The sequence below is a fragment of the Lepeophtheirus salmonis genome, chromosome 4 (assembly GCF_016086655.4).
Source record: "Lepeophtheirus salmonis chromosome 4, UVic_Lsal_1.4, whole genome shotgun sequence".
Taxonomy (NCBI): domain Eukaryota; kingdom Metazoa; phylum Arthropoda; class Copepoda; order Siphonostomatoida; family Caligidae; genus Lepeophtheirus; species Lepeophtheirus salmonis.
The window spans coordinates 44,039,231-44,066,879 of NC_052134.2; the positions used below are offsets into that span (position 1 = coordinate 44,039,231).

The 27,649-nt window shown below is 30.1% G+C and overlaps 1 protein-coding gene across 1 annotated transcript in view; it reads right to left on the reverse strand.

Annotated features, from left to right (window-relative positions):
• Positions 1 to 22,269: 22,269 nt before the first annotated feature.
• The window catches only part of LOC121116041 (metabotropic glutamate receptor 2-like), a 148,741-nt gene continuing 143,361 nt past the window's right edge, over positions 22,270 to 27,649 (reverse strand). Inside the window, 2 exon segments of the mRNA XM_040710240.2 lie at positions 22,270 to 22,638; positions 27,221 to 27,373. Coding sequence (XP_040566174.1) covers positions 22,531 to 22,638; positions 27,221 to 27,373 — 261 coding nt within the window. The 3' untranslated portion in view covers positions 22,270 to 22,530.

Below are 27,649 nucleotides of genomic sequence, written 5' to 3' on the forward strand. Positions count from 1 at the left end.
TCAGTATAAATTACTATGTCAGGACATCATAAAAAACCAAGACTAACAAAAAAATTTGACCCCCCCCCCTCATTAAGTCACCCCAAAAAACGTTGAATTATTTCAACGCATCAAGTAATCAAGTACATGGACAAAACTTGTATCAATGTATAGTGTATATTAGGTCAAAATCTTAAAATGTTCTGTGACAGGCTCTGGACCTTTTAGATTTCTTATGCATTCATTCCATAATTAAAATGTAGAGTCCATCCTGAAATTCAATGTAAGCTGATAGCTTGTGAGTCCAAGTTGATTCGCAAATTTTTGATTATGAGATCAAATTGAGCTGCATGTCTTCAAAATATGAACTCAAGTCATATTCTAGTTGTAAGTTTCGAGTCGAAGTCATTACATCTAAGGCAAACCAAAATTTATTGAATTTTGGGATGTTTGAAATGTTATAAGTAGAGTTTAGGGCTGGGACAGTACACTACACCCACAGCATGATAAGAACCGCAGTACTTCCTTCACGGTACGCAGTTCTGTGCGGTACAATGATAAAATGTGTTTTTTTAGATATAATTAATTAATAGTTTTTTCTATATTTCATTACTTAATAATTTATTTTCTTTCATATAAATTGCTTATAAATATTATCTGAAACTTATTTATAAAAAAAAGTTGACATGAAATATACACGAGTTTTTATAATACTATTATTAAGGAAATAATATTTATTTATTTCCAAAAAAATGAGCTTGTATACATTTTAAGGTAATAACCAAGACCGACTTGCAGTCTCCATATCCCCAGATTAAAAAAAAAATTTGCTTGATAAAGATGTACCTGTTGTTCCGAGGTATAGTGAAGCTAACTTGGAAACATTTGAAAATGGGGCTTTGTAATTAAAAAACTGGGGTTTCGTCAACAGGGATGAGTTTTATCATTTTGTGAGTCATTATTTCTTCTGGATAATGTTATACTTCGTTTGAATATGATTTGTAGGTATCATATCAATATTTAAGGGGCAATAGATATTTATGACGCAAAATATCGATTTTGCCCAAAATAATTACCAACGCCATTGCTCCAGTTTATATATGTTTGGTATAACATAAAAAAAAATAGTAGACACCCCTGTGACATCAAGTTTACACATTCATTATATTTATGTTAATGACGTCATATGTCAGTTATGAAATAAAGAATGGTATTTGTTTATTGTACTTGTACGAAAAAAATTGTGTAATTGTTATGTAAGCTTTTTGTAGTGAGAAATGAAAATTTTAAGATTAGACAACGAAAAAAAAAAAAAAAAAATTTTTAAATGAAATTATGTTCATTCTTTGATTGATCGTTGTGATGGGAACATCCGCCTGTAACGTAAAAATTAATGAATTCTCACACATCTTTGTCCTTAACATATATACTATAGATGTTAACTATAATATTCTCCTTACACTCATGATATTTTAAAAATATAAGATTATCCCGTCTATAACATTAATACATTTTCTATCCTTAAAATCCTATATGGGTAGCTGAAGTTTTAATGCAGAGCTGTAAATTGTAAGTATTTTCGGGATGTATAATGAAAAGAAACTGGCAATTAACATTGTGACCAAAACATATGAAGAATGTTTTGTCAGAAAGCTATCATAACATTTCAGTAGGTGCAAAGAAATAAATGGTGCTAGTTAATTTCAATTAAGTCAATTCATTCCCTATCAAGTTCATACCCAGGCATTGTATTCCCACTTTAAAGTAGGATACTTAGTAACGTCATACTCAGCATGATCTTATGAATAATGATGATTGCTGTAGGATTCAATCCAGAGCTGAACTTGAAGAAGGAGAGAGTAGGTGATCCTGGAGAAGGGAGTGAGGGACCAGAGCAACTTGCTTATTGTTTACGTAGATTGAAATTGTGAAAAAAGGATGGGAAGAGAAAAGGGAATGATGGAACTGATGATCGTCGATTGATGAGAAGAAGTAGGAGAAAGTAGTGATAGATGGGTTTTAACCTATAACCGGTAATGATGCTGATTCTGTGTAGTACCTGAAGATATCCCACTTAGCTTTCCTAAATTTTTTGTATTTCCAGAATCCAAAAACTCTACATCTATGCTCAGACATTGGTGGTCTAAGATCTACCTGCCACACTGATATCTCGAAATTGTTGAAGGCATGTTGATTCACGATTGCAATTTCGATGGTTGAACTAGCTGGTTGGGTTATGAAAGTAGGGTTAATGACAATCAGATTGTTTTCTTCGATTATGTGTTCCAGAGATTCTCTTATTGTGTCAGTTTCTTTACTATTCCAGAGTTGATTCTAGGCATTTGAGTCCATAGCGAAGAGAAGTAGCTTTTGTTCTTGTTCAGAATGCTTAATGAGACGTAACAATCCTTCATTCTCAATAGGTAATAGTTGTACAAGGTAAGCAACAGAGATATACGTTACGAACCAATCTATTTTCATACATGCCCTCCAGATGTCTCTTTCAGAAAATTTCTTGAACTGACTTTGCTTGGATTTGACTCAAGTGAGTCATGGATTGTTAATTCTCTAAGAGCGAGACTTTTCTTAATCCTATTACTGAGATATGGCTCAGTTATTACGGATATATGTGATGTTCTCAATTTGAGCTCCGAGTTTACTGCTTAAAGAGTGTTAATATAAGACCAGTTAATCATAGATACTTTTTGGTTGGTTTTTGTTGCTCGATCCATTCTTCGGTAGCACTATCAAAGAACTTGTCTATTTTGGATTGCTTTTTTGGACTCTTCCTATTTTGATTTTAACTTCTGTTGTTGGCTTCTTTGGGTCTTGTTAGACTTTTTCCGTACTTGGTGGGGCTGTTGCACGTTCTCTTGGTACGTCATATTCATTGAGAATTTCAGTACCTCAACAATTGGCATCAGTAGCACCATCAACATCCGTTGATTTTTTGGCACCACAATCAATCTCAATTTGTTTACTAGCTTCAGTATTATATTTTTTGCTAGTGGAAGCATAAACTTTTATACCATTGTCACAAGTTGTATTTAAGTTAATATAAATATTTGGTTGCTTTTCTTGGGTTTTGGAAATGTACCTTTCCTGCTTAGGCTATTCTGATAATAAAGTCTATCAATTGTAGGGGTTCAAATGGCTGGTGGGTGCACACATATATGAAGCACCTAGTAATTTCAGATTTTGCATGTTCCACTTTACCTTTATTAAAAAAATTATCATCGTTCTTTCTAATAATTACGATTTCGTTTCCCTCCTTACCAATGTCGGCGTAAAGAAACTTCTTTCTTTACCTTGTTTCTTTTTTATATTCCTTGTTGTCCTCAGCAGAAATTTGAGGAATATGAGTTCTCTTTGAATGAGAGGATTCATTAGTTGGGCTACTTTCCCTCGTTTCATAACGCTAGGGGCTTGCCTTGAATCCTTCTTTTTTATATCAGGATGTTTCATCTTTTTGGCCCCTTTGGAGTACCCTTTTGGTGTCTTCTTCAGTACATTGCCTTGGGATGTAACCCTCTTCCCCCACTTATTGTAGGTGATGGTTTCCCATTTCATACCCATAGTTGGGTTGATGTTATAAACATCTTCCATACTGTCCGATAAAATAATATGAGGTTATATATTATATCTATTTAAAGAGAGGTTGAGTGACATTGTAGTCTAAAAAAGCTCATATAAATGTATATTATATATACACGAAGGCTAAAACAGCTGAACTTCTTACCTCATAAATCCCTTGATGACTCTCTAACGAAGAGAAAGAAAGATTCGTGCAAAAGTAAGGCAATGCCCTCAAAAAGAACTAACAGGCTCTTATGTCACTATTTAATGGAATAAATATGTAAAAATGTACTTATGCCATCTTAATTTATGTTTATTATCACAGATGTATCATGTCACACAGGTTTTGTGACTATGTTCCCTTCTCTAGAATTAAAAAAAAACAGTTTTGAAAAAAAACAACAAAAAAACTTGCTTTATATTTTGAACTATATACATATACTTCTTTTTCACATAAAGACTTTATTCGTTTGGAGAAGTTACATATATAAATAAACATTTTAGTTTATAATTAAATCCATAAACAAAAGTAAATTCAACAATTAATTAGTACGGTGAGTCAACAGATTATAAAAATACTCTGTAGTAGTTTATCCCATTTCATAAAAATCTTTAATAAAATTACAAAAATGATTTAGTACAAAACAAATGAATAAAAATTATCAAAATTAAAAGACAAAAATAACGTAATCTAAGCATTGGATACACAAAACTTTTAAAACTGTCTGTGGATGCGTATTAGACGGTAAAAAGCAACCATATGTGTGGTATCGTATCGAATCCCACATGTCCTTCCATGTTAGATTACGTAGGCTGCTACGTATATTTCTTCTGCCCTAACAATGAAAATCAAAATATTTATCATCAATAATGATTTTATTGTTTTTCAAAGTATTTTCCAGCATGATTTATACACTCTTGCATGCGCTCAAATTAATTGTCAAAGCTCTTTTTCCACTCCGATTGAGACACCTCCAAGACATGGCTTTTTAACCCTTCAACAGCATGTTCTGTCAACGAAACCCGTTGACTACACATTTTTTCCATGATTTCCGAGAATAAAAATTAGTCATTGGGTGCCAAGACAGGGTTGTACACCGTATGACCCATCAGTTTGACATTTTGGTCGGTCAAAAAGGCGCTTGCTTGAGCCAATGAGTGAGAGCTTGAATTGTTACAATGCTCGATTGGAACAGTCGCTACATAACCAGTTTTGCCGAAGAAACAGGCGACCATTTGCTTCGAAGTACTTCTCCACGACCAACTTTCATTGGATTTGCTCGTCTTCGAATACCCACACGGTATATTGATGTTTTGTTTCGGATTCATACGCATAGATCCATGATTATTCACTTGGGACAATCTTATAAACGTCTTTTGAAGCACCGTGAGCGTATTTTTCAACATTTCTTTCACAAATCGACACGAGCCTTCTTTTGAGCGATCAAATTGTGTAGGATCCAACGTGAACAAATCTTTTTATAGTCAGGCGTACATGCAATATTGAATGTATACTGGTGGAAGAAATACCCAAGGATGCCTCTATCTCATAGTATGTCACATGGCGATCTAGCATTATCACTTCACGCACGGTATCAATGTTCTACGGCACAACAGACGTTTTTGGACGACCTTCACAGAATTTGTCTTTGAGCGAGCGTCGGCCACGTTTGAATTCATTAAGCTAGTTTTTCACAGTGCTATAGGATGGTGATTCATCGCCATACAAAGATTTAAGTTCATCAATGCACTCTTGTCGTGATAATCCACGTCGAAAGTTTTGAAAAATGATGGCACGAAAATGGCAGCGTCTCTGCCATCCTACTTCTACAGCTCGAGAGAGCTAACTTTATAGCTTTACTTTATAAGTTTTGTAGTATCACTCTTAATACTTGAAATGAGTTAGAATAAACGAATAGCAGTCACAAATTTATCACTTATTACATTCTGATCATATTTTTTCCCGTTGTTCAAACAGATTAACGGATTGGCTTAACAAAATAAGTCTTCCATCCAATTTTCTGTACCCATGATATTGTGGCGGCCTAAAAAATCATTATGATGATTGTTATTTCTGTAGTATGAGCCTGATTGAATATCCTAGCATAGAATCAGCATGTACACCATTAAAACAGGAAGTTTTGTTGCCAATATCAATCCCCCCACAATCCCCCCGCCTAGATTATATTTTGAATTGATGACACATAAAGCCCTTAAGGGGCAATTAAGTTTTGGGACAATATGCAGATACAGATTACACTTACGATGGTACAACTTCAGAGCATAAACTCTTCAGCCGGGAACAGTAGAATGATCTCGTTAAAAAATTGTACTTGTCTAAAAAAAATTAGAACTTCTTGCTTCAACACTGATGGAGAACAATTTACTCAAACACAATGTTCAAGCTAGATATTTCCAAAAGTGAAATTTTGATTTAACTATTTTTTTTCGGTTGACGGTCCGCTCTGTTACTGCCACGACATCAATGGTCTTCTTACAGCAATGTCTCTGACTTATGGGTATGTGACTGAATTGCCATCAAGGGGTTTGGAGTGAAAGCATGATGCCAAACTATTGTTGGATGCTGTATCGTGAAAATCCAGTCAAAATATATAAAAGAAAGACACATTCACAACGCTTCTAATACATAATTTTGATGTGCGAGTTCATTGTTGTTTTGTGCTACATAAATTAGACTATTTGCGTTAAGTTTGATTTATGTCATTTAAAAATCTTAAAAAACCGATAATATTTCAAACTACTGTATTTCGAAAACTCTACGTGCTTAAAAAAAATCATATTTGAAATATTACAAAAAATGCGTTTAGAAAAATGATAAAAAATGTTAACCTGTGTGACTAAATAACCTGGACACTTTATCTTTGATTTCTTTATTAATTGTGGGCCTCTTTTGTCATTGAAGAACAAGTGCAAGATGATTGTAGACTCCTACAGATAATCTTCCTCTCTTTTCTCGATAGTCTTGTCTTCAATGCATGAAGACTGAATTGTATTCAGCAAATTAGTATATTTATTTATGTATAAGAATGTATAATTTTGTAAATGTATAACCTACATTTGTTGAATCTATTTGTTATATTTATAATTTATATATTGTATCCTTTTTAATTGGTCTAATTCTCTGCATATAACTTAGATTAAAATTTATTGTTATTTGAAATACTAGTTTATTATTTCTTTAATTTGTATTTTTTAATCTACCCATACTTATTTAATTTACAAAAACAAATATACGTTCCATACTTTAATTTATCCATTTACAAGTGATCTATTACCACGGAGAAAGTGATAAACATTAGTTTTTCATTTCTCATTGTATAAAATAACATATTTGCAACTTTAAGGGGGAAAATGGAAGTGCTCTCAATGTTTAGTAGATCTATAATCTAGACCTATGGAATATTTAGCAGAAACACGTCATACTCTATCCTCCCAAATCAAAGCATTATAGGGAGCTTATTAGAAAAAAAAAAACACCAAAAACTTTAATGAGTAGTACCATTGGTCTTGTTCCTGCCTTTCCTTGCATTCGATTGTAAACACAGCTCTAGTTATCTCATATGTTAACATTCCAATAATAATTAGGGTTTATCTTTCATCCTTGAAAATATCCAAAGATGGAGATTTTGAAATATGCATTATAAAGAGATACTTTTTCTTAAATAAACAGCTTTATTGACCTTTTTTTATGTTTTCATGATACAAAAGAGGCATTTTTTGTTTGCACTCATTTTGTAGAATAATAATATTCTATTTATTTTAATAATGCATATAATTTTAGATATAACATACGAGGATGGTCTCTAAAGGTGACAACTTAACAAAAATTCATAATTTTTTCTTACAATTTATTTTATTTTTCAACAGAGTTTTCTTGTAACTTTAAATATTTCTCAGGCATCGATGCTCCCATCTATGTAGCCCGTCTAAATATTACTCGGTGTTTTTCTCTGAAATATAATTGATCACGAAGGTGATTGTCTCTTCATGAGACAAATATCATTGCAGTCCACTATTTGGACTATATTTTTGTTTTGGGCGTATTCTAGTGTATGGCCTAAACTACAAGAATCGATTTTGTCAATTTTCACAAAAACACACACATCAACTCACTCAAACGACTGTTCCATAAAAACAACACGTCCAAAAAGGCCGAAACTTTGGTGAGTAACTGTTGACAGATGTGACTAGCTTTTATCTACAGGTGCTGCTATTTTCACGTTGAGGTTGGAAACTTTTAAGGTCACCCTCGTGCATAAGTTCGTTATTTTGTAGAAGTATAAATTAAAGGAAATTTTTAAAATCTACAAAAAAATTGTTATGTGTATTGAAAACCCACACAAACAATAAACCCTGCATTACTACACTGGCTTATTAATCCACATCAGAGGCTAAATATCTATAACTAAAAAGTCATATTTTTTACTCCATCTTCTATGAAAATTCATATTCTATCAAATGTAAATCCACGAAATGCTTTAGAACAAATTAAAAATTAGTAAACTTATATCTATAGAAATATTTATTTCTGTTCGGAACAAAAATCCTGACTCATTTTCCATTTTCTTCATAGAACACAAAAATCCATTGCGGAGAGAATAATTTTTATTTAGTAATTGAAATTGTGTGTTTTTGAGTATGTTTAAAAAAAGAAAGCAAAAATCAACATGGTTACCTTGAAATTTTGAAGTTTGTTTTAGATGGCGTAGCATGGGCAAAAATACGGCGAGGTCGATCGTAAATTCTACTCTTAGTCCAATAAGGACTTATAAATTATAAATCTGCATCAAATCAACAGTGTTACTCATAAAAGATTTCCATCAATTTTTGTTATATATCTTTTATGAACACACACAAATGTTTGATTATGTTTTAATTATATAAATATAAACATATAATTGAACATAGTAGGAGAGGATTTGAACTATTCAGGAATGAAATAATAATGAAAACCTGCTAAGGAAAAGAAAATTCATTCTTCAGATTACCAATTCCAAAAAAAGGGGGAAGTTAAAAAATACAAATGCTTTAAATCACTTTGTATACTACTTAGGATATACTAGGATGGGTCAGTGTAATACTCATACTCGTAGACTGGTACGTGGTTGATCATTACATTTTGGTGAGTAACATTTCAAAATAGTATTTGTATTTTTTTTTATTGGAAGGGCACATTTTTGTTTGCTTCAGTTGAGTCTTTCCTTATTATATAAATATTTATGTAACACAAGTGATGAGTCATTACATGGGATCACACATGGAATACATAATCTTTTATTTACTGGGCTCTCAGTATCACTAGGTGCGCTTGAAATCAATTCATGATAGAGGATCTGCAGGAAGTTTTAATGAAAATGAAGTCCTAAATTGATGTTATATTATTACGGAACTTTTCTTTATTACCGTCTTTCAAAAAGTGGGTTAGTCCATGCCACTTGGGCCCTCTTGTTCTGGGGTCCCATCACTTGTCAGTAAAGAAGCTACGTTTCTTAGTTGGATTGTTATGTCCTTCCATAATGTTCTTTGTAGTTCGGGGTATAGATATGTATATGTAAGAAAAATTACTTGCAAGTATAAAAATACCCGGCTTTAGCTAAGTCTATAGTTCAATTAATCGTGTCTACCCACTTAAAGAAACCTTCTTGATAATATAGTTAATTTTTTAGTACATTAAATTATATCTACCTTCAATAAAATATAACATTTAAAACGATTAAAAATAAACCTAAATGACGAGGCATTGGGGATACTTGTCGAGATAATGTTAAGATTACAAACTTCTTAAACCTAGACAGGTTCTTTGTCTGGAAAGTCAGGACGAAACATGAAGAATCTGGAGGTGATTATGACTTTGCTCTTTGCCATACTGCAAAAAAAAAAGTTGACTTGCCGTTCAGACTTTTTTTTTTGAACGCAGTTTTTGACCTCCAAGCTCACTGGACCACAAACCCATGGACTTCTTTGTGTGGGACACAGCTGAGTCACGCGCCAACAGATACTTCTACAACATCAAATCCTATCTGATGTTCAGGATCTGAGAAGAGTTCCGAAGTCTACTAATTGAAACTTACATTACGACCTGCTCCAGTTTACAACATCGAGTCAAGGCTATTATTGATTCCTTAGGAGATTCTATTGAATAATAGTAATTTTGTACTCATCCTTCATTTGCAATAGGTTGTTATTAAAATTCGGAAATTATTTTAAGAGAAAATCCATGTAAAAAAGAAAAAAGAAGGTTGTTAAATAGAGGTTTCACCCTGTAATGGCAAAAGAAATCCTATAGTTATTTTGTGTTTTGAAGAAACTAAGAAAAGATAGAATTTAAAGTACTATTGAAGGCTTAAAGGATTTCCCTTTTATCTTCTTTTTTTTCATATTCATCGAAGGGGCAATAGTGAAACAAATACATGGAGACAACAAATGTTTTTTTTATTATCTGTTCGACATACTAAGGCTGTAGTAGATTAAAATATTCAGTCTTTTGCAATACACACCAGCTATGGCAAAGGGAATAAACAGAGATACAATAATACCTTAAATTATGTGTACAACAGGATATGAGCTTCATTGAAATACAAGCTGAGACTCAAGATCTACTTCAAGCTTGATTATTTACTTATTTCGTATGGAGATAAATTGCTTTGACTAACGATCTTGGTTCAGGAACAAATTAAACATATATATATATATTTCTTACTCTATACTATTTCATCTCTGGGTATAAAAGTGTTTTATAACTTCAACGTAAGATAAAGGAAATAACTTGAACCCAATGTGACGACATATTATACCCTTTGTGTCAGCTAATATATTTACTCAATCATTTGCATATCTTGTAAGCCTAGCTTCAAACTTCTAAATCTTGCTTAAATGAAAATCTAGAGAGTTGAACATAGTACCAAATGTAAGGTATCTTTAATCTTTATTTATAACGGAATGTGGTCGTCTTAATTGTAGATTCTACATGACGTCTAAAGGCAGGCATTGTCGATCAGCGTGGGGTCAAGGTGAGTCACCTCACCCCTAATAGAGGCATTCAGCTTGTTCACTTGTATGTGGATCACCTTTCAAAATTTTGTCTCCATGTACATTATACATTTCAAAATTGTGTCTCCACGTACATTATACATTTCAAAAAGAGTCCCTTTTGAGCAACTGATATAGTTTGAAGTTGATATCCACCATACAATTTGATCTTCGTCAACCGGGATATATTTTATCATTTTGTAAGTCATCATCTATTATTTGTATAAACAAAAGCAAAGATTACTTTTTTAAATAAAAGGATGCTTATGGATTAAAATCTTACCACACTATCTAAATCTAATAATTCTAAAAAAATAACCAAAATTTTATAATATCAAAATATTCAATATGTGATTATATACGTAACACACCGAGGGTAAAAATGTACCGAATCGTAAGGGTCGTATCCAACCAAACCGAGGTACAACCTTGTACCCTACAAGCCCTATTAGCTTTGTATCCCTAGTTTGCCCATAGTAATTGGCAATGGTCTGCGAAGACACATTTCTGTTCTTGACGAGCATAACTATGGGGATGTCACGCTTGGCCTCTATCAAATTTTTTAAGCCATTCAAAAACAGGGATGGAATCGCTATAGCTTATAGATAGCACGCTCGAGAGTTATTCTCTTGAACTTGATGGGGGTACCTGGCGCCCTGGTGATTCCTAGAGAAAGAAATATACTATATGTATATGGATTTGACCAAAAGATTCCTAGGTTAGATGGAGTAATTGTAATACTATAATGTTTACTTATACTTAATCAGTGCAACTCCATCTAACCAATTAAAGGAACATTAAAAAAACAAGAAAATAGTAGTCTGAGTTTTAACCATTTTTTGAGCTATGTTTAGTTCTGTTGATGTTGCAAATGAAACTAGTTTCAGCTCTCTAATGTTTCAAATATGCAAGTGTAAAGTAAGTCTCCATTTATTTTAAAACCCAGTAATGTTTAGTGCAAATACCAGTCAAAAGAATATGTTAAGCATTGAATATCTTTATTCTAACTGAGTAAAAATGATCATTCCTTTATACGGAAAAAAAGAGGAAAGGAATAGAAGGTACTTTAATGAATAATTAATAACAAGTCGAACTCCTATAAATATATCCCTATTCTTCATTAAGGATTTTTATTATTTGCCGACAGTAATCAAATATAATACTTAATTACTTAAAAAAAAAAAAAAACTAATTTTGAAGCATTGGTTTGTCAATAATTTTTTAATAATGATAAATTTTTATTGATTAGAGATCATATATCACGTATCTTATAAAATTCAATTCAAACAAACATCTTCATTATAAAATGAAATAAAACCCCATTCAATTTCTATATCGTGTACATACAATGTAATTAGGGTGATTCCAATTTTTGTTAAATGTGAAATCCCTCACCAAAAGTGAACTTTTATTTATGGATTATGATTATATTTATATTATTATTAAAATTTCCAATAAAATGTTCTCCTTTCAGTTAAGTCAAAGTTTGTATAAATGTACTATTTTCAATATACCTATATACGAATATAGTTCAATTTTTTAAATAAATAATATAAATACATGATTTTGAATAATAAAAAATAAAATAATTAAACTTCTGTGCACATATGTACATCAAATTTAATTGTTTTTCTGTTTTAAAATAGCGTTAGTGCTGCGAAATATTGTAAAATTATATTTAGATATATACATATATTAGGTTAGGAAGAAAGTAATTTCATATTTCCGTTCCCTTTTATTTAACTAAGTATATATCCTTCACATAGCAACTTCATTCATAGAAGTTATCTCTTCTAGAATGAAAGAATAATAATAATTATTATTATTGTTAATAATTATTAACAGCTTTAAAATATATATTTATATATATACGTTATGACTGATGAGTCAAGGAGTACTTTAGCCTCTAGAGTGCTACCTGGCTATCCCTGAACTACAAACACAAAACAGTTAATTAATTTTCACACTTTTTTCTTGGAAGCTTAATAAAGTCAACATATATTAAATGTAAAAAAATGGTCGATGTATTGCCCAAAATATAAAACTAGTAAATAAAACTATTTTAACAAAGTGGGGATCCACATCTTGCAGACGTATTTAATATCAATTGTTTGATTAAACAGGTAAAACAAGAATAAACTAGTTTTGTTTTTATCTCATCCCTCTAGGTGTGAAATTGTCTGAGCAGTAACAAAAAAGGCAAATCGTGTTCTTTCTCCTCTACGCCGGTGTCAGTAGCGAGAAGGCTGCAGAGACCGTTGGCATTTCCATTTGGACTGCTTACAACATAAAGAAGTCCATTACAGCCCCACACAGCCAAGAATAAATAAAACTTCTGCAGCAACAATATGGTTAACTTCTGGCCTGCCTCCATGTTCCAATCTTGACCTCAAACCTATGCACTTTTTAGTTTTAGGTGTCTTGGAGAAGAGTGTCTTCTGCATCTCTCATCCAAATTTAGATTCACTCTGAGCTGGAATGAAAAAAACTGTGGTGTCTGTCATTGTTAAGGGCTGCAAATCCGTTCTGCTTGTGAATGAGGACATATTTAATAGAAATTATAGCTAAATATACTATTTAAACAAAGTACAAATTGATTTTAAGTTATCTTTTCTCGACTCCTTGGATATTGAATTTTTTGTAATCAAACAGATTTTGGACCCCTACTCAATAAATGTATAATTTATTGCAATGATCAACTAATTTTAAATATTTTGGTGATGTTTAATGCATATGAATGATACAAAAGTTAATATCCTTTCTTTAAAAACCATAAGTATTTCATTACGATTTATATATAAACAACTTTTTAAATTATTGAACGTATGTAAAGTATTTTGAGTTGTTGCCCAAAGTGCATTTTTATAATTATAATAGATATTTTTCTTGCTAAAAAATATGTACAAGGTTGAAATGAAAATGAGTATTGCATATTTTTCCTATATAACCACCGGCATTTTGCATATTTACACAAGCAGGCTTAAATAGTAGGGCAATCAAAATTTTAAAAATAAAATATTTTTAACAACCACATTTAAAGTACGAATGCAGCATGTCTAGGCATTAAAAAAAGAATTTTGGTTTCAATAACTTTAGTATGAAGCTGCAAAAATACATTACTTTTATATATATATTTCACTATGTTGATTTGAGAAGGCATTTAGTCTTGTCAAATGGTCACGTAAATCATCAATTTACCTATGATATCTTTTATACCAATTTTTAAATACATTTTCTAAGTTTATGATTGAATTTGTGATGATGTGTGAATTAATGAGAGTTACCACATTTATCCTGACTAGAATACATAATAATACTATTATACATTGAATATGTATGGTAATTGGTAGCTAGAAAATTATAATATATAATCTTCAAATCTCAACAAAAAGGAAGAGATTTGTAAGAGTAAAAATATCATATTTGTAGCAAGATCATTACTAGGATAAAGTTTGTGGGAATACTAGTAGAAAGTCTGTTCAAAGAGGAAGGAGTACTTTTCGTAAAACAGTTGTCGTAAATAATTAATGCATTTTGTGCCTTTGTTTTTGTGTCCTATTTATGTTGGTATAAAAGCATAAAACTTAATAAATTCTTGCCATATCTATTAACTTTTCATTCGTGTGTGTGCCTATTGCTTTGTATATGGAATATAAGATAATTCATTTCAAAAATAGTTATCACTCTGTTATACAATACACATTGTTTCTTTTTTGCACTATCTATAATTAATTTTATATCTTAATTCTGCAAATGACAAATACAGGAAATGGTGTATTTATGGTTTTGAAAGAAACCGTTTGAAGTCATGTTTGTAACGGAAATAAAAAAATAGACCTTTTCAATAAGAAATGCATATAATTTTTTTATTTTTTTTGTATATTGACGGAAGTGCAATAATTTTCTTCTTTGTTGATTAAGCTTTGTATACAAAAAAATCAATATTTATTTGTGACATGTAAAAATAAGAGAAACGAAAATGTAGAAATGGATAAAAAGTATTTTTTTTCATTATTTTTATTTGATATGAAACGATTATAAATTTTTATATACCATTATGCATCCTTAAATCAGCAAAATAGATTAAACTAAGTTGCTTATATATATAAAAAGTGGATGTTTGCGATAATGCTTTACATACAAAATTTTATGTCTTAAAAGTATCGTTTTTTTAAGTTAATATTCTTTTTTCAAGAAATTTTGAACTTCAAATGCACTCGAATCGCAAAATAGTAAATTTAATATTAGTTACACAAAACAAACCAATTCTACACTTTATAGGATAAAATGTATAAACTGTGATAAAAAGGAAATATTTTTTACAAGACAAACTACTTACTTTTCCTTTTTTCCCATTAGACGTTGGGTTTGATAAATAAACAGAATGTATCAAAAACATTCCTTAAAACCTTGATAATTAGTTCCAAAATTTGTTCATAAATAAGAAACGGAAAAAAATTCATCCCAGAAAAGTTTTACATGTGTTAAATTAGAATTTGGAATAAAAATATGATATGCACAGGATATTACAAAGATATTTCAGTCTTCGGGCATAATAAAACCCCTGGTAAGTAGCAAAGGGTAAAATATATCCAAACAATAAGGTCAGCTTTTATTGATATTCATAGTCATATCTACTGTTGTGTTTGTCTTTATTTATTTGGTACAGTCAGTTCTTAGGACCAGTCATATTGGTGTTTAGGTACAAGTCCGAAACTGTCGGTCCTTAGAATGTTTCCTAAAAATACTGATTGTTTATTAAGTCAAATAAGATATCTACTATATTTGTAATAAAGCCATGCACATATCTTGTAAAAAATATTATAAAACAAACTAGCATAACATATTATATTTTTGTTTTGTTATATAATCTATTCTGTTATATATTAAAATTATTAAAAAATGAACAAGACCTTCAATGGCGTCACGAGTTATCCATTTTACTATCTTCAATGATCGATAAGTGGGACTGGACTGGACCATGGTACTAAATAATATTATTAATAATTAAAATAGACAACGGTAAAGAGCATTTTTGAAGGAGCTTTTTCCCTGAAATTTAAATTTAAGCTTAAAATTCCTTAGTAGTTAATTTGCAACATAAAAACACATACTGTCCAATGTATGTATTGTGTTTCTCTAATTAAACTGAGAGCCTTATAAGTTCTGTGATACCAATGACTTTTATCAAATTTAATTAAAAAAGTTTAATTTAAACTTGACAAAACATGAAATAATTTTAATATATAATAGAATAAGTTATATAACAAAGTAAAAATATAATATGTTATGCTATTTTGTTTTATATTATTTTTTACAAGATATGTGCGTTGCTTTATGAAAAAAATAATAGATATCTTATTTAACTTAATACACAATCAGTATTTTTAGGAAACATTCCAAGGATTCTAATGTGTTTCGATGGCAATATAAAACTATAAAATTATGGTTTTCGTCTGAAAAATAAAATTTCTTATGGAATCATACATAAATTACATAGATTATATTGGAAATCAGGGACTCTATTAAATTAAATTTTAATCAATATTATGACGGAAAAAAAAAGTATATTTCTTATGGATGTATTGGTGCCCAAAATTTTGATATTTAGTCCAGTCCCGTCCTAAATTTTAAGGACACGTAGAAATAGGACGCAAATTATGTCCCATGCATAAATCTTTGAAAAATGACCTTTTCACATATACTAGGTGAATTAAAAAGTTCTGAGTGTTTTTTCATTTTATTTCTACAATAAAATTGACCTTGTTGGGATTATCCGATTTTGATAAATATGCACCTTTTTGTTGGATAACTTTTGTCCATTATGAAATTAATTTCATAATTCTGCGATTGAAAAGCCTTTGGTCCTTTTAGAAAATACTTGACAGGCTCATTTCCAGAAGCTTTTCTTGAGGCCAGTTTTCTACTATCAAGAAAAATTTGCAAATACTTGAAAAGGTTATTATCGCTTTGGACCAGGTCTGGACAGAGGGTTCAATAAAAACTCCTATCCAAGCTCTCAGAGCTTCAAGCGTGTCGTTAAATATATACCTGGTGGTGTCTTGGTCAATTTTCATCCCTTGTGGTAGATCGTTTGCTTCAATTTGGTCAGTTTTTGATGATATGAGTCATCATTGAGTGTTTTTGCTCAATGGAAGCAGCTCGTAGTGAATGATTCCTTTCCAATACCACCAAACACAAAGAATAACCTTCTTGCCCGTTCATGCTGGCTTGGCAATCGTTTGAGCCGCTTCACTGTGCTTTGACCACGACTTTTTCAGCTGTGGTTCACGTATGTGGCTCATTTTTCATCGTTAGTCACCATATGCTTCAAAAGTAGATCGATTTCGTTACGTTATAGCAAAGAATCGCAAACATCAATTCAATCCAACGCCAATTCGTGTGGCATCCATACATTGAGCTTATTTTTAAGACTAGCTTTATGCAAATGGTTCCAAATTGTTTTCTGGCCAATCTTTAGTTACTGGGCAATGAAATAAGTGTTCACATGTCTGTCCAATTCAACAATTTCCATTATTTTATCGACATTTTCGACTTCCATATTACCAGAACGAAATTTTGTAACCACCGCTTTGCCGTTGCATTCGATAATGTATTAGGAGCATAAACAGTATAATTTCTTTGGCCACCTGCTCAGATTTTTCAACTTGGTCTTAGTAATACTCCAGAATGTATTGAATTTTATATCTCTTTACTTTATTTTTAATCACTGTAACACACAACTTTTATATTCAATATACATAAAACTTTTTTTTTTTGATACAATGTATTAATCACTCAGAATTTTTTAATCAACATAATATGTTTTCTTACCATTGACGTCATCATAAATCCATCTTCTATAATTTTGGATAAGCCTAATTTAATAATATGTCGAAAAATTTTAGCGTTTTATAGACAAAAATAATTCAAATGGTAAACTAAATTACTTCACAATAATGTTCGTTAAATTATGCCTTTTAAAAAATTGGAACTGTTTTTTTATGGTCAATAACAGGGGTACAAGACAGGAATGGACTGAACTGTACCAATTAAGTCCCATATTACCACTGAAATTCTAAAATATTATTATTTTAACACCTTCTTCTATTGAAATGATAACTTTATAGCAAATGCTTAAGAAAAAATTACTAAAAGTGTTGTCCAATTAAGAAAAACAACTTTGATGACATCTCCTTCTATTTAAATGATATTTTTTAAATTAAAAGTGTTATCTGTTAGTCTCAAATTTGTTTACATTTTCCCTGACTAATTTAATATAAAATTCAAGTAGATAAAAAATACATATTTCAAAAAAATAATATTAATAACAAGTCTCATTACACCTTCTGGCCCACCATTTTCTAATTAAATCCCATCAATAAAGCTACAATTATCAATTTTAAAAGTAATTCACATCCAAAGAAGAATAAAATAAATATTATCTAGATTAGAGGTTCTCAAAAGTTTATGGATGTTAGGCAAAATAATATGGATAGGTCATTTTGTAGGCCACACTAATAACACATTCCCTATAATTTGAAATTTTTCCAGCGGTATTGGAATATCTCGCTATCTGCCATAACAAAAAGTAAAAGTACTGAGAGCCTCAGCATTGTAGACAAATGAGCATTTGTATAATACATTCAAAGAAGCCATCTTAGCAGAATCAGGAGGATGCTCAAGGAGTAGCTATTCCCGAAGTAATACAGTATTGAACGCAATAGCAAAGTGGGGGGGGTCAAACGATTCTGTTTTGGTAATAAGAACGTCGAAAATGTCGATAAAATAATGAAAATTTTAGAGTTGGACCGGCATATCAGCACTTATTCCATTATCCAGTAACTGAAAATTAGCCAGACACACGTTTGGAAGGATCTTAATCTGATTATTGTTAAAATAAAGCAAAAAAAAGCTTAAAACTTTTTACTTCACCAATCATAAATAAAGGATCAAACCAATGCACCCGGAAATTGGTCATTAGATCAATTTTATTAGTGAGTAACTTGTGAAGAGATAATTTTGGTTGATGTTATGGAATGTGATGGGAAAAAAAGACACTTTTATCTTGCACTCGTAACAGCAAATGAGGGCTATAGGTTCACCTCCCTCAAGGAGTTTTGCAATAAAGACCCAATTTACGCTCATTATACCAACATCAAGATGTATAAATTTAAGTAAATAATGCATATATTTGGCAATAGACCATATTAAATGCACCTGTGAGCCGGACTTGACCAGTGGCCTGACAGTTGAAAATAAATGATCTAGATCATCATGAGGGTTTTTAGTTAAAAAATAAATAATAATAATTGCCAATTGAATACTTAGGTGTTAAAACACACTATCGGCATTAAAATTGGTTAAAACCATTACAATCTACGTATTTTTTAATAAAATTAATGTTTTAGTAATAAAAGTGAGAATACTTTTTATTCAGTATATAATAATAATAAATATGTCGAATGAAATGAAAGTTGTTGAAATTGAAATTTGATTCATTTCTCTTACAATAACATAATGATTAATATTAGTTGTACCCGTATTGTCTTTTATTGTAACAAGAGGATGTTTTTATTATTTATATTTTTTCTTTTGTTGTTTTCTTTAAAACATTTCAAGAACAAGATATTTTGAACGGAAATGTAATGTGCAATAACATAACTTCCCTTTTTCAAAAGGCAATAAAATAAATTAAAACAGTTATAAATTTTGGTTTCATAATGATAGTACACATTAAAAGTTTTGTCTTAAAGAGTTTTAAAAATCATATATGTTATGTGATGTCCCCAGTTCATAAACTGAATCAACTGAATTTTAGTATTTTATTATTCTTCTTTAAATTACTTTTCATAGAAAGGCTTGAATAGGAAAATTATTTTTTTTGACAATATGTTGAATTTAATTTGCAGTGCATTTTTTTATAATACTTGTGGATAAATAGTTAAATAAATAATTACTTTTTGACGATTTAGATTGTCGTGTTTTTATCTCAAATTGACAACAATATCGAGCAAATTAGTAGAGGATCTTTTTTTAAAAATTAAAGTTAAGATTTTCAGCGATCAAATGATATACTTTTAAACTTTTTGAATATATTTGTCTAGAAGCTATGAGTTTCTCAATAAATAGTGCCTTTTTTAAACTTTAAACATAGATAACTCGAGTTATAAGCGTGATACACATACATTTTATAATTTGTGTTCGAGTACTATGACATTAAACTTTCAAATATATTTCAATAACTTATCCCTATCTTTTACGCCAAGCGCTTTAAAAGGCTTTGAACATTAAAAATAGCCCGAAAAATTATTTCCTTCTAATAAAAACCATGAATCTAACTGATAAAAGTCATATTTGCAATAAGGGGATCAAACTCTTCTAAGTTGAGCAGATGATGTTTTATTACTTTAAAAAAAGTGTGATTTTGTTGGATTGTGTAATTAGTGCAAATAACAAGGAATAATTTTAAAAAAATCTATAAAAAAGAATTTTACTTCTATTAAATACATTCAGATCAACCTATGAACTAAAAAAAAGTATGTTCAATTTAAAAAAAAAACGAAAACCCTTTTACTCAGTTAAACATATAATTAAGTGTCTTATGCATATTGGAGAATAATGATAGTATCAATATTGCAAAGCATCTAGTCACAGCTTTGAGGAACTTTCAAACACCGTTTTTTCAACATCTGGAAAGCACATTAAACAAATATATGAGTTCCATTGAGATTACTCATCTTCCTTAGTATCTGCTTCTGAAACTTGGTATCGTTTACCCCGCACAAGTGCATCAATATTATACATTAAATATTGAGAAGCAGCCAATTTTAGAATCTCATCAAAGTGCTTATCTTCAGTTAAATTAATGTTCATTAGTAAAAAAACTTCCTCACAATCTTAAGTAGCCCAAGCATGGACAAATTTTTTGGAGCCAGTGCTGTAATGGAGGATAGCCCGGTAGAATGTACTTGTAAAGTATGTCGAATCCCACAGTGGCAAAGTTCTACTTCAATTTGACACCACACCACAAATCAATGATTTCAAATTGAATTTCAACGTAAAAATCAAAATCTCTTATTATGAATGGTGAGCGGAAAATTTCAAATTCTGTCTCTAGCTCGCTAAAAACCTAAAACCTTTCTTCAAACTCAGTCAACAACCCTGAAATCTTGTTTTTATACCGTTTCGCATCAAAATTAATGCTTGTCACGCATACATCTTTTAAACATGGAAAATGTGATGGGTCTTCGCTTGTAATATGTGTCTCCATAACAACAGGTTTAAGTGAATACACTTATACTGTCATGATACTGTGTTAACATTTGTTTATGTCTTTACATCATTTTGTTATGATTATTCAAGTGCTCAGTTATATCAAACGTAAGCATAGTTTCTACTACATATCTATTATTCTTCGGGAAAAAAATGCCTTTTTGCTTTCGCCAGGGAGGTGATGCCGACCTCAAGCAATTTTTAGTAAATTCTTTTTTTTTTTGTGACACTTTTTATTTCTTTATTTTCTTAGTTTATTTCCTCTGCACTCACAAAGTTTTTATATGTTTTTGTCTTTTATATTTTAGTATTTGTGTTATAAATGCATCACTATCATTAATAACGATAATTTTTATAAAATATGTCGACCTATATAGACTTTGTTTATTGCCGCTGGTCGAAAAAAAATAGTTATTTTTCTTTCTAACTTGAAGAGAGAACATCTTTTTTTAAAGTGTGACCACAAGTGAATGACGAAGAGTTTTTCATTTTTAAATGCTCAAAACTTTTACCAAAATTTGTCCAAGATATCCGAAGCATTGTAATATTGATTTTTATTATGGAATGCAAAAATAAATATTGGCTTAAAAAATATATATATTCTAAAAACACACAGATCATTCCACAGAGTCACTCTTGATGTACATACAATTTACAAAAATATATAATTATATAAATAAACACAAATACATGTTACTTACCTTTATGCGTATGTGTTTCAAGACTCAGATGTGAATACATGAATGGGAAGTAAATGTACGACTATAGTTAATTTTTGTGGGTAGAGTAAATTAAATTACAGTATTTTTGTAAATCCTTTTGTAAATAATTAATTACTTTTACGTAAAAATGTACAGGGGTGAGCAAAAGTATTTGGACAATATTTTCAAGTAAGTTTAAATAATAGTATATGGCATTTTATGACAAAATTGATCACATATGAAATTTAAATTGAACAATTTGTTGTTATATCATTCCCTATGATAACCTTTGGCATTGATTACCAACTTCAAATTGTTCATAAAAGCTGAACAGGCCTTTATTACATTTTTCTTTTTGAATCAAGGACATGTTCCTCTTCACAGAGAGCTTCAGGGATCTCAAGGAGCCATATGAATGTTTGTTTACTTTCCTTCTCAGCTCTGACCACAACTAAAAATCACACGGGTTAAGATCAGGCCTTTTTAAGGCCAGTCATTAGCTTTTATAACGACGTGGAACTGGCGTTCGAGGTAATGTATAACAGTTTTGGCAACATAACAAAGCGCTGAGTCTTTAATTTAGTTTGTTTCATAAGCTAAAAATGATTACAACTTTAACTAATTTAAATTATTTAAAAGTGTATTTAATGGATTGGTGTTGGAGATCCGTTGAAATAATGACGCAATATTTTTTATATATAATAGGCTTTCGTATTGTTTTATTTAATTACTATAAGGAATTGCGTCAGACCTTTTTATCACTATATACAATTATATTGACATAATATATTAAAAATTAATTATACAATAAAACGTCATAATTATAGTTATAATGAAAATCTAAAGGAGAGATTAGTCACCATAGGTAGACTTGATAATCCACTTCTTTGGTTCGCACCAAATACCAACCACTTAATAGCATGTTGTAACAATGTGTTAAGATGAAAGACTAAGAGGACTTTCCAAGAATTCCTCCTTTTGGTACATCACGTGGAGTTTGGATTTCGCTTAAAACACTCAGGCTCGACTCTTGACTCTTTGTAAAACGCATTTTATTCTGTAATTGAAAAAAAAAAAAAAAAAAAAAAAAATTGGTGAGATGTTAAATATAACATCATGATAATTAAAAATGAAGAAAAGAGGGAATGAAAAAAACTTTTGATGAAAGGCTAGAATTCTTTATTTATTTGTACAATAATAGTAAATGTAGTAAGGTTTCTTTAAAGCACGGAGTTTAATTTAAAGAGCCTAATAGCAATATTGAAACATACCGGCAGGTCATATAATTATAATCTATCCCAAAAATTACTATTATTTTCAATTATTAGTTATCTATAATCACTATTGTCCCTACTTGCCTCTATCGATGGGTAGTGTTGCTGCAAAAAATTGACAAAACAAAAATTCTTAACAGAAATGAAAGACTATATCATTAAATTGTCTTGAATTTTGCAAAAAAAATCAAACTCAATATCGCTTATACAAAAAAATAAAATTATGAATTAGTTTTCCAATAGGTTGAAACTTTCATTTATTTCTATCTATTATGTAATACTGCTATATTTTGATAATATTACCAACAGACGCGTTGCTAGCAGGAAACAATAGAGGGATAGTAGTGACGTCACTGATTACCACTACTACTTCTTTGGACAATTTATTTGTTATATTATTTTTGCGTTGTGGAGGGATTTCATATACAAGCTATTTAGTTCCTAAAATCGGTGGAACAAAAATTTACAAATATTATTTTCTTTATGTTTAATAAAAACTAAAGATGGTACTATTTTTTTTTTTTGTTTAAATGCAGTCAAATATATAGTTTTTCTTTGAAATATATCTAACTTTTTAAAATATGCCACATCAATGAGTTTTCTATGATCCAAGAATGTGCAAGTCCAAGAGCTTATCCTGTTCTCTTAATTTACAAAATGTTCAGTTTAGGATATACTTTTATCTGCAAAAAAAAAAAAAAAAAAAATGAAGCAATTAAAAACGTTCAAAAAGAACAAAGTGTTAGTTCATATAATTGAGAGTCTTGCACACTCGATATTGAATTGCCTGGAATATTGTTGCATTCTCGTATATATTTTTATTTACATATTAGGTGAAGCAATAATTTCTGAGCGTATTTCCCTAGATGTCTCTAGGGAGCTGTTTCTCACAATTAATACCTTGCATCATAAAAATCTAAAAATGTGGTTAAAGGTTAAGCGTACATTTAAAAAAAAAATCATTTTTCGTTTTGGGTTTGTGAAGCCAGTTGTGTGTTAAAGTGTTCCAAAATGGAAGTAAAAAAAAGAAAAAAATCCTGATACATTCTTTAGTATCACCACGACCAAGGTGAAAAGGGAGAGCCGTCGGGCAAAAAAATTAATGCTGTTTTTGGATCCAATACAGTATGGGCCCATACAGTATATGGACCTCGAAAATTTTGATAAAATAATGGATATCTTCAAGTGGGACCGACATGTGAGCACTTATTTCATTGCTTAGGAACTGAAAATTAGTGTCAAATAACCGTTTGGAATCAGAGAAATTGGATTATCGGGTCTCTGCTAATTTTATGGTCAAAATGAAGCTAAGAAACACTCAAACCATTTTCTTTACCTTAAATATATAAAGTGACATGACTCATAAGAAAGCCAACGTAATTCACATTTCATTATAAACATTGTACTCGTAAAAATATGAATCCAAATAAAGAAGTAATTTTATTGGTATTCAAAATGGCACTTAATTCCTATTTATCTCCTCCTTATTTGATAAAGATATGAAAATGAGGGGGAAAAACATTTAACCTCATTTTTTCCAAGGGGAAATTTAGATGACAAAAATAACTGTAGAATGGGAAGGAAGGAAGTTAAAAGCTTATTTCGATCTAAGTATTTACACAGGGCTTTCAAGTGTTTAAAGAGTAACGACGTCCTTTTATAATCCCCATAGATATCATCTATATTTGTATGTAAATACTTATTTTTTTAATATCTCAAACTTCTTTGAAGTATGGTTTTTTATTCTTATTTGCATTCATCAAGTATTTCTCTGTTTATTCACTTGATATTGATATGAACATACTTCTCTACATAAATAACTAAGCAATAATTTCCAATTTTCAAATTTAGTATTGTTACAAAAAAATAAAAACCTGCTTTATTAAGTCCGCTACTTGGTATGAAAATCGTATGAATTTTGGACAAAATATAAAAAAAGAAACCGAAAATCAAGCCTCACAATTTGAATTATGTTTTTGGAGGAGAGGAGTTTACATTACATGATGTTGAATGAGATCAGCTACAATCAGCTGTGAGAAGGGAAGAGATGAAAATTAACCAGGACATGGGCAAGAATTCCTTCAATCTTGATCCACAATTCTACTCTAAGTGCATCAAGGACAATAAATTTTAACTCTGCAACAAAACTTTAAGAGGGGGGTTTGCAGGGGGTGGGATGTAGGAGCTGAAGCCTCCCCAAATATCTAATTTTCTAAAACAAGGAAGAAAGCAAAACTTGTAAAAAAAATTTCAAAATTTTTTAATTTCCTGTGATTAATTATGAATTTTTGATATTTTTTTCCAAAATTTAAATTATTTATGAAGAGCTATGAATTTTTGTAATTATTTTTTCTTAAAAAATCAATTTTTGTGAATAGCTATGGATTGATGATATGGATTTTGAAATTTTTCACAAAAAAAAATAATCTTGTGTTAATATTTTTTAAAAAGATTTTGAAATTTTAATGAATAACTTTATTATTTAAAATATTGTTTCAAAAAATTTAATATTTTAAATTAACTCTTAAAATTGTTTTTCAATTTTTTTTTTTTATGAGTAACTATAGATTTTTTAATTTTTTCTTCAAAAATATTGTATTTTTATGAATAGCTATAAATTTTTTTTCAATTTTTCCCCCAATAACCATTCCACCCACCCTAAAATATAATCCTGTGGCAGCCCTTGTTCGTGGTAACTCTCTGTCTTTTATGAGCATATGAACATACATGTTCATTCAGGTTTTGAATATAATGGAATGTAGTAGAAAATGTAGTTCACTATTCAGGAGTTAAATAATGATTGCAACAGCTGAGGTAAAGAATGTTCATTCTTCAGATTATCAATTTCAAAAAATACCAGGCAAGGTAAAAATAAAAAAGATGTTCATCACTATCACCTATTCTAAATATTGGCTTTTCTGGCCTGGCCGCTTAAAAGAGGTATAAATGTATATAAATAATACTTGCCATAACTACGTATTTGCATTAGAACTCGATCTGAGACTCTTTTTATTTTCAGTCTGGTATTAAGTGATTTTTTTCTTGACTGACATGACCAATATTTGGATCAAAACTGTGGGTTCAGATCCCAGATTGAAATTAAATCATTGTTATTTGTTGTACCATATTATAGTGATTTTATCTTTAATTTTCTAAGGAATGTACGTGCAGACTATCAACAAAACTCAAAGAGAAAAAGCTGCAAAAAAAATAAGAGAAAGTAACCTACCATAATGGATTTGCGGAAGGACTATTTTGTAGATTTTATGATATTTATCATTTCTCATGATAAGCCCCCTCCTCTTTTCCTTCTTTTTCATGTTGGATGAAAGTTAATGAACAGTTCTTTCGAACGTATTCTCCAGTTTCAATTTATTTTTCTGTATTGGTACAAAATATTTTTTCTCACACTTGAAAAAAAAAGTATATACGAAACAAAACGAAGAAAAAATCCATGGCGTTTTTACTCAGACAGTAAACATTGAATCTGTTCCTCAACCCAACTTTGAATTCAGAGGTATTACAGGCGAAGAAGTTACCTTTTTGATGATTTTTTGATTTTAAAAGATTGATTTCTTTATTTATATCCGTTATACTGCGGTACGGGCGATTGTGGCCAACACATCAGTTATCTTGTCATGAAATGTAAATGGATCTTATTTGTTGCCGGGTGTGATATTTTTCAAAAAAATTTAATTTTGAAATATATTTCAAAATATTTTTTTTTGTGTAAACAATTGTTGATTCTACAATCCACAGCTGGATTGTAGAAATTTTTTATACAACTACTGTGGATTTTCTAAATACTTTTTACAACAAAATTCAATTGTTTTTGAATACCTAAAAAATTTTTAAACTCTTTTATAAAAAAAACAGAATATTTAAATTTTTTTTACCCACAAATTTAATTTTTTGTGAACAGTTGTGTATTTTTTAACCTTTTTTTCAAAAAATAATATTTCTTTTAATAATTTTTAGAAATTACCACACAAAATTTGTAAAATTAATATTTTTGTTTCGACTCACTTTGATCCCTGGATACAGCCTATTTAATAAATAGTATTTAAAAATATGACAAATTAGTTTTGTATTGCCTTTTATTGTTTAAATAAAAATCCCATTTTCGTAATTTAGACCTGCTACTATAAGTTTTTGTCTCCCATCTGTACATAACTAATCAAAAATTCATCAAAACTAATTTATTTAGACCTTAGCACTAAGTGTTGCATTGGATTATAGATACAATAGTTCACTTCTGATTAGTAGTACTATCAAGAATTATCAAATTAGGGCGAAATATGTTTAATCATTAAACCTTATTATGGAATGACTCATAAATTAATATTGCCCCCATGTAATACTCACAGTAGAGTGCTGAGTAGATTGTTTTGATCCCGGAGTGGCTCTTGCATATTTTTCTGGATGTAGAAGTACAATGTACATTTTTGGCATAAATAAACAACAAAGTGTGACAGTGGCGCTTAGAATGACACACATACAAAGACTTGATATTTGAATCTGAAAATATATGGTATGTATGAAAAAAGGGATATATTAGGTTAATATTGAAGATCCTTTGCATATGGGTTAGGAATACAATATCCTTTTAGTCAGCGTTTGACTACATATGTATATGCATTCTGTTTTACTTTTTTTTTGTTTAATTTTTTAAATGCACCTGTTTTTCTATATATATATATTTCTTTTTACAATAATGAAGATTGAAGACCTTATTCCTTTTTTATTAAAAGTAAAATAAAAAAAGCAACAACAAAACGCTATCCTATTTTTTCA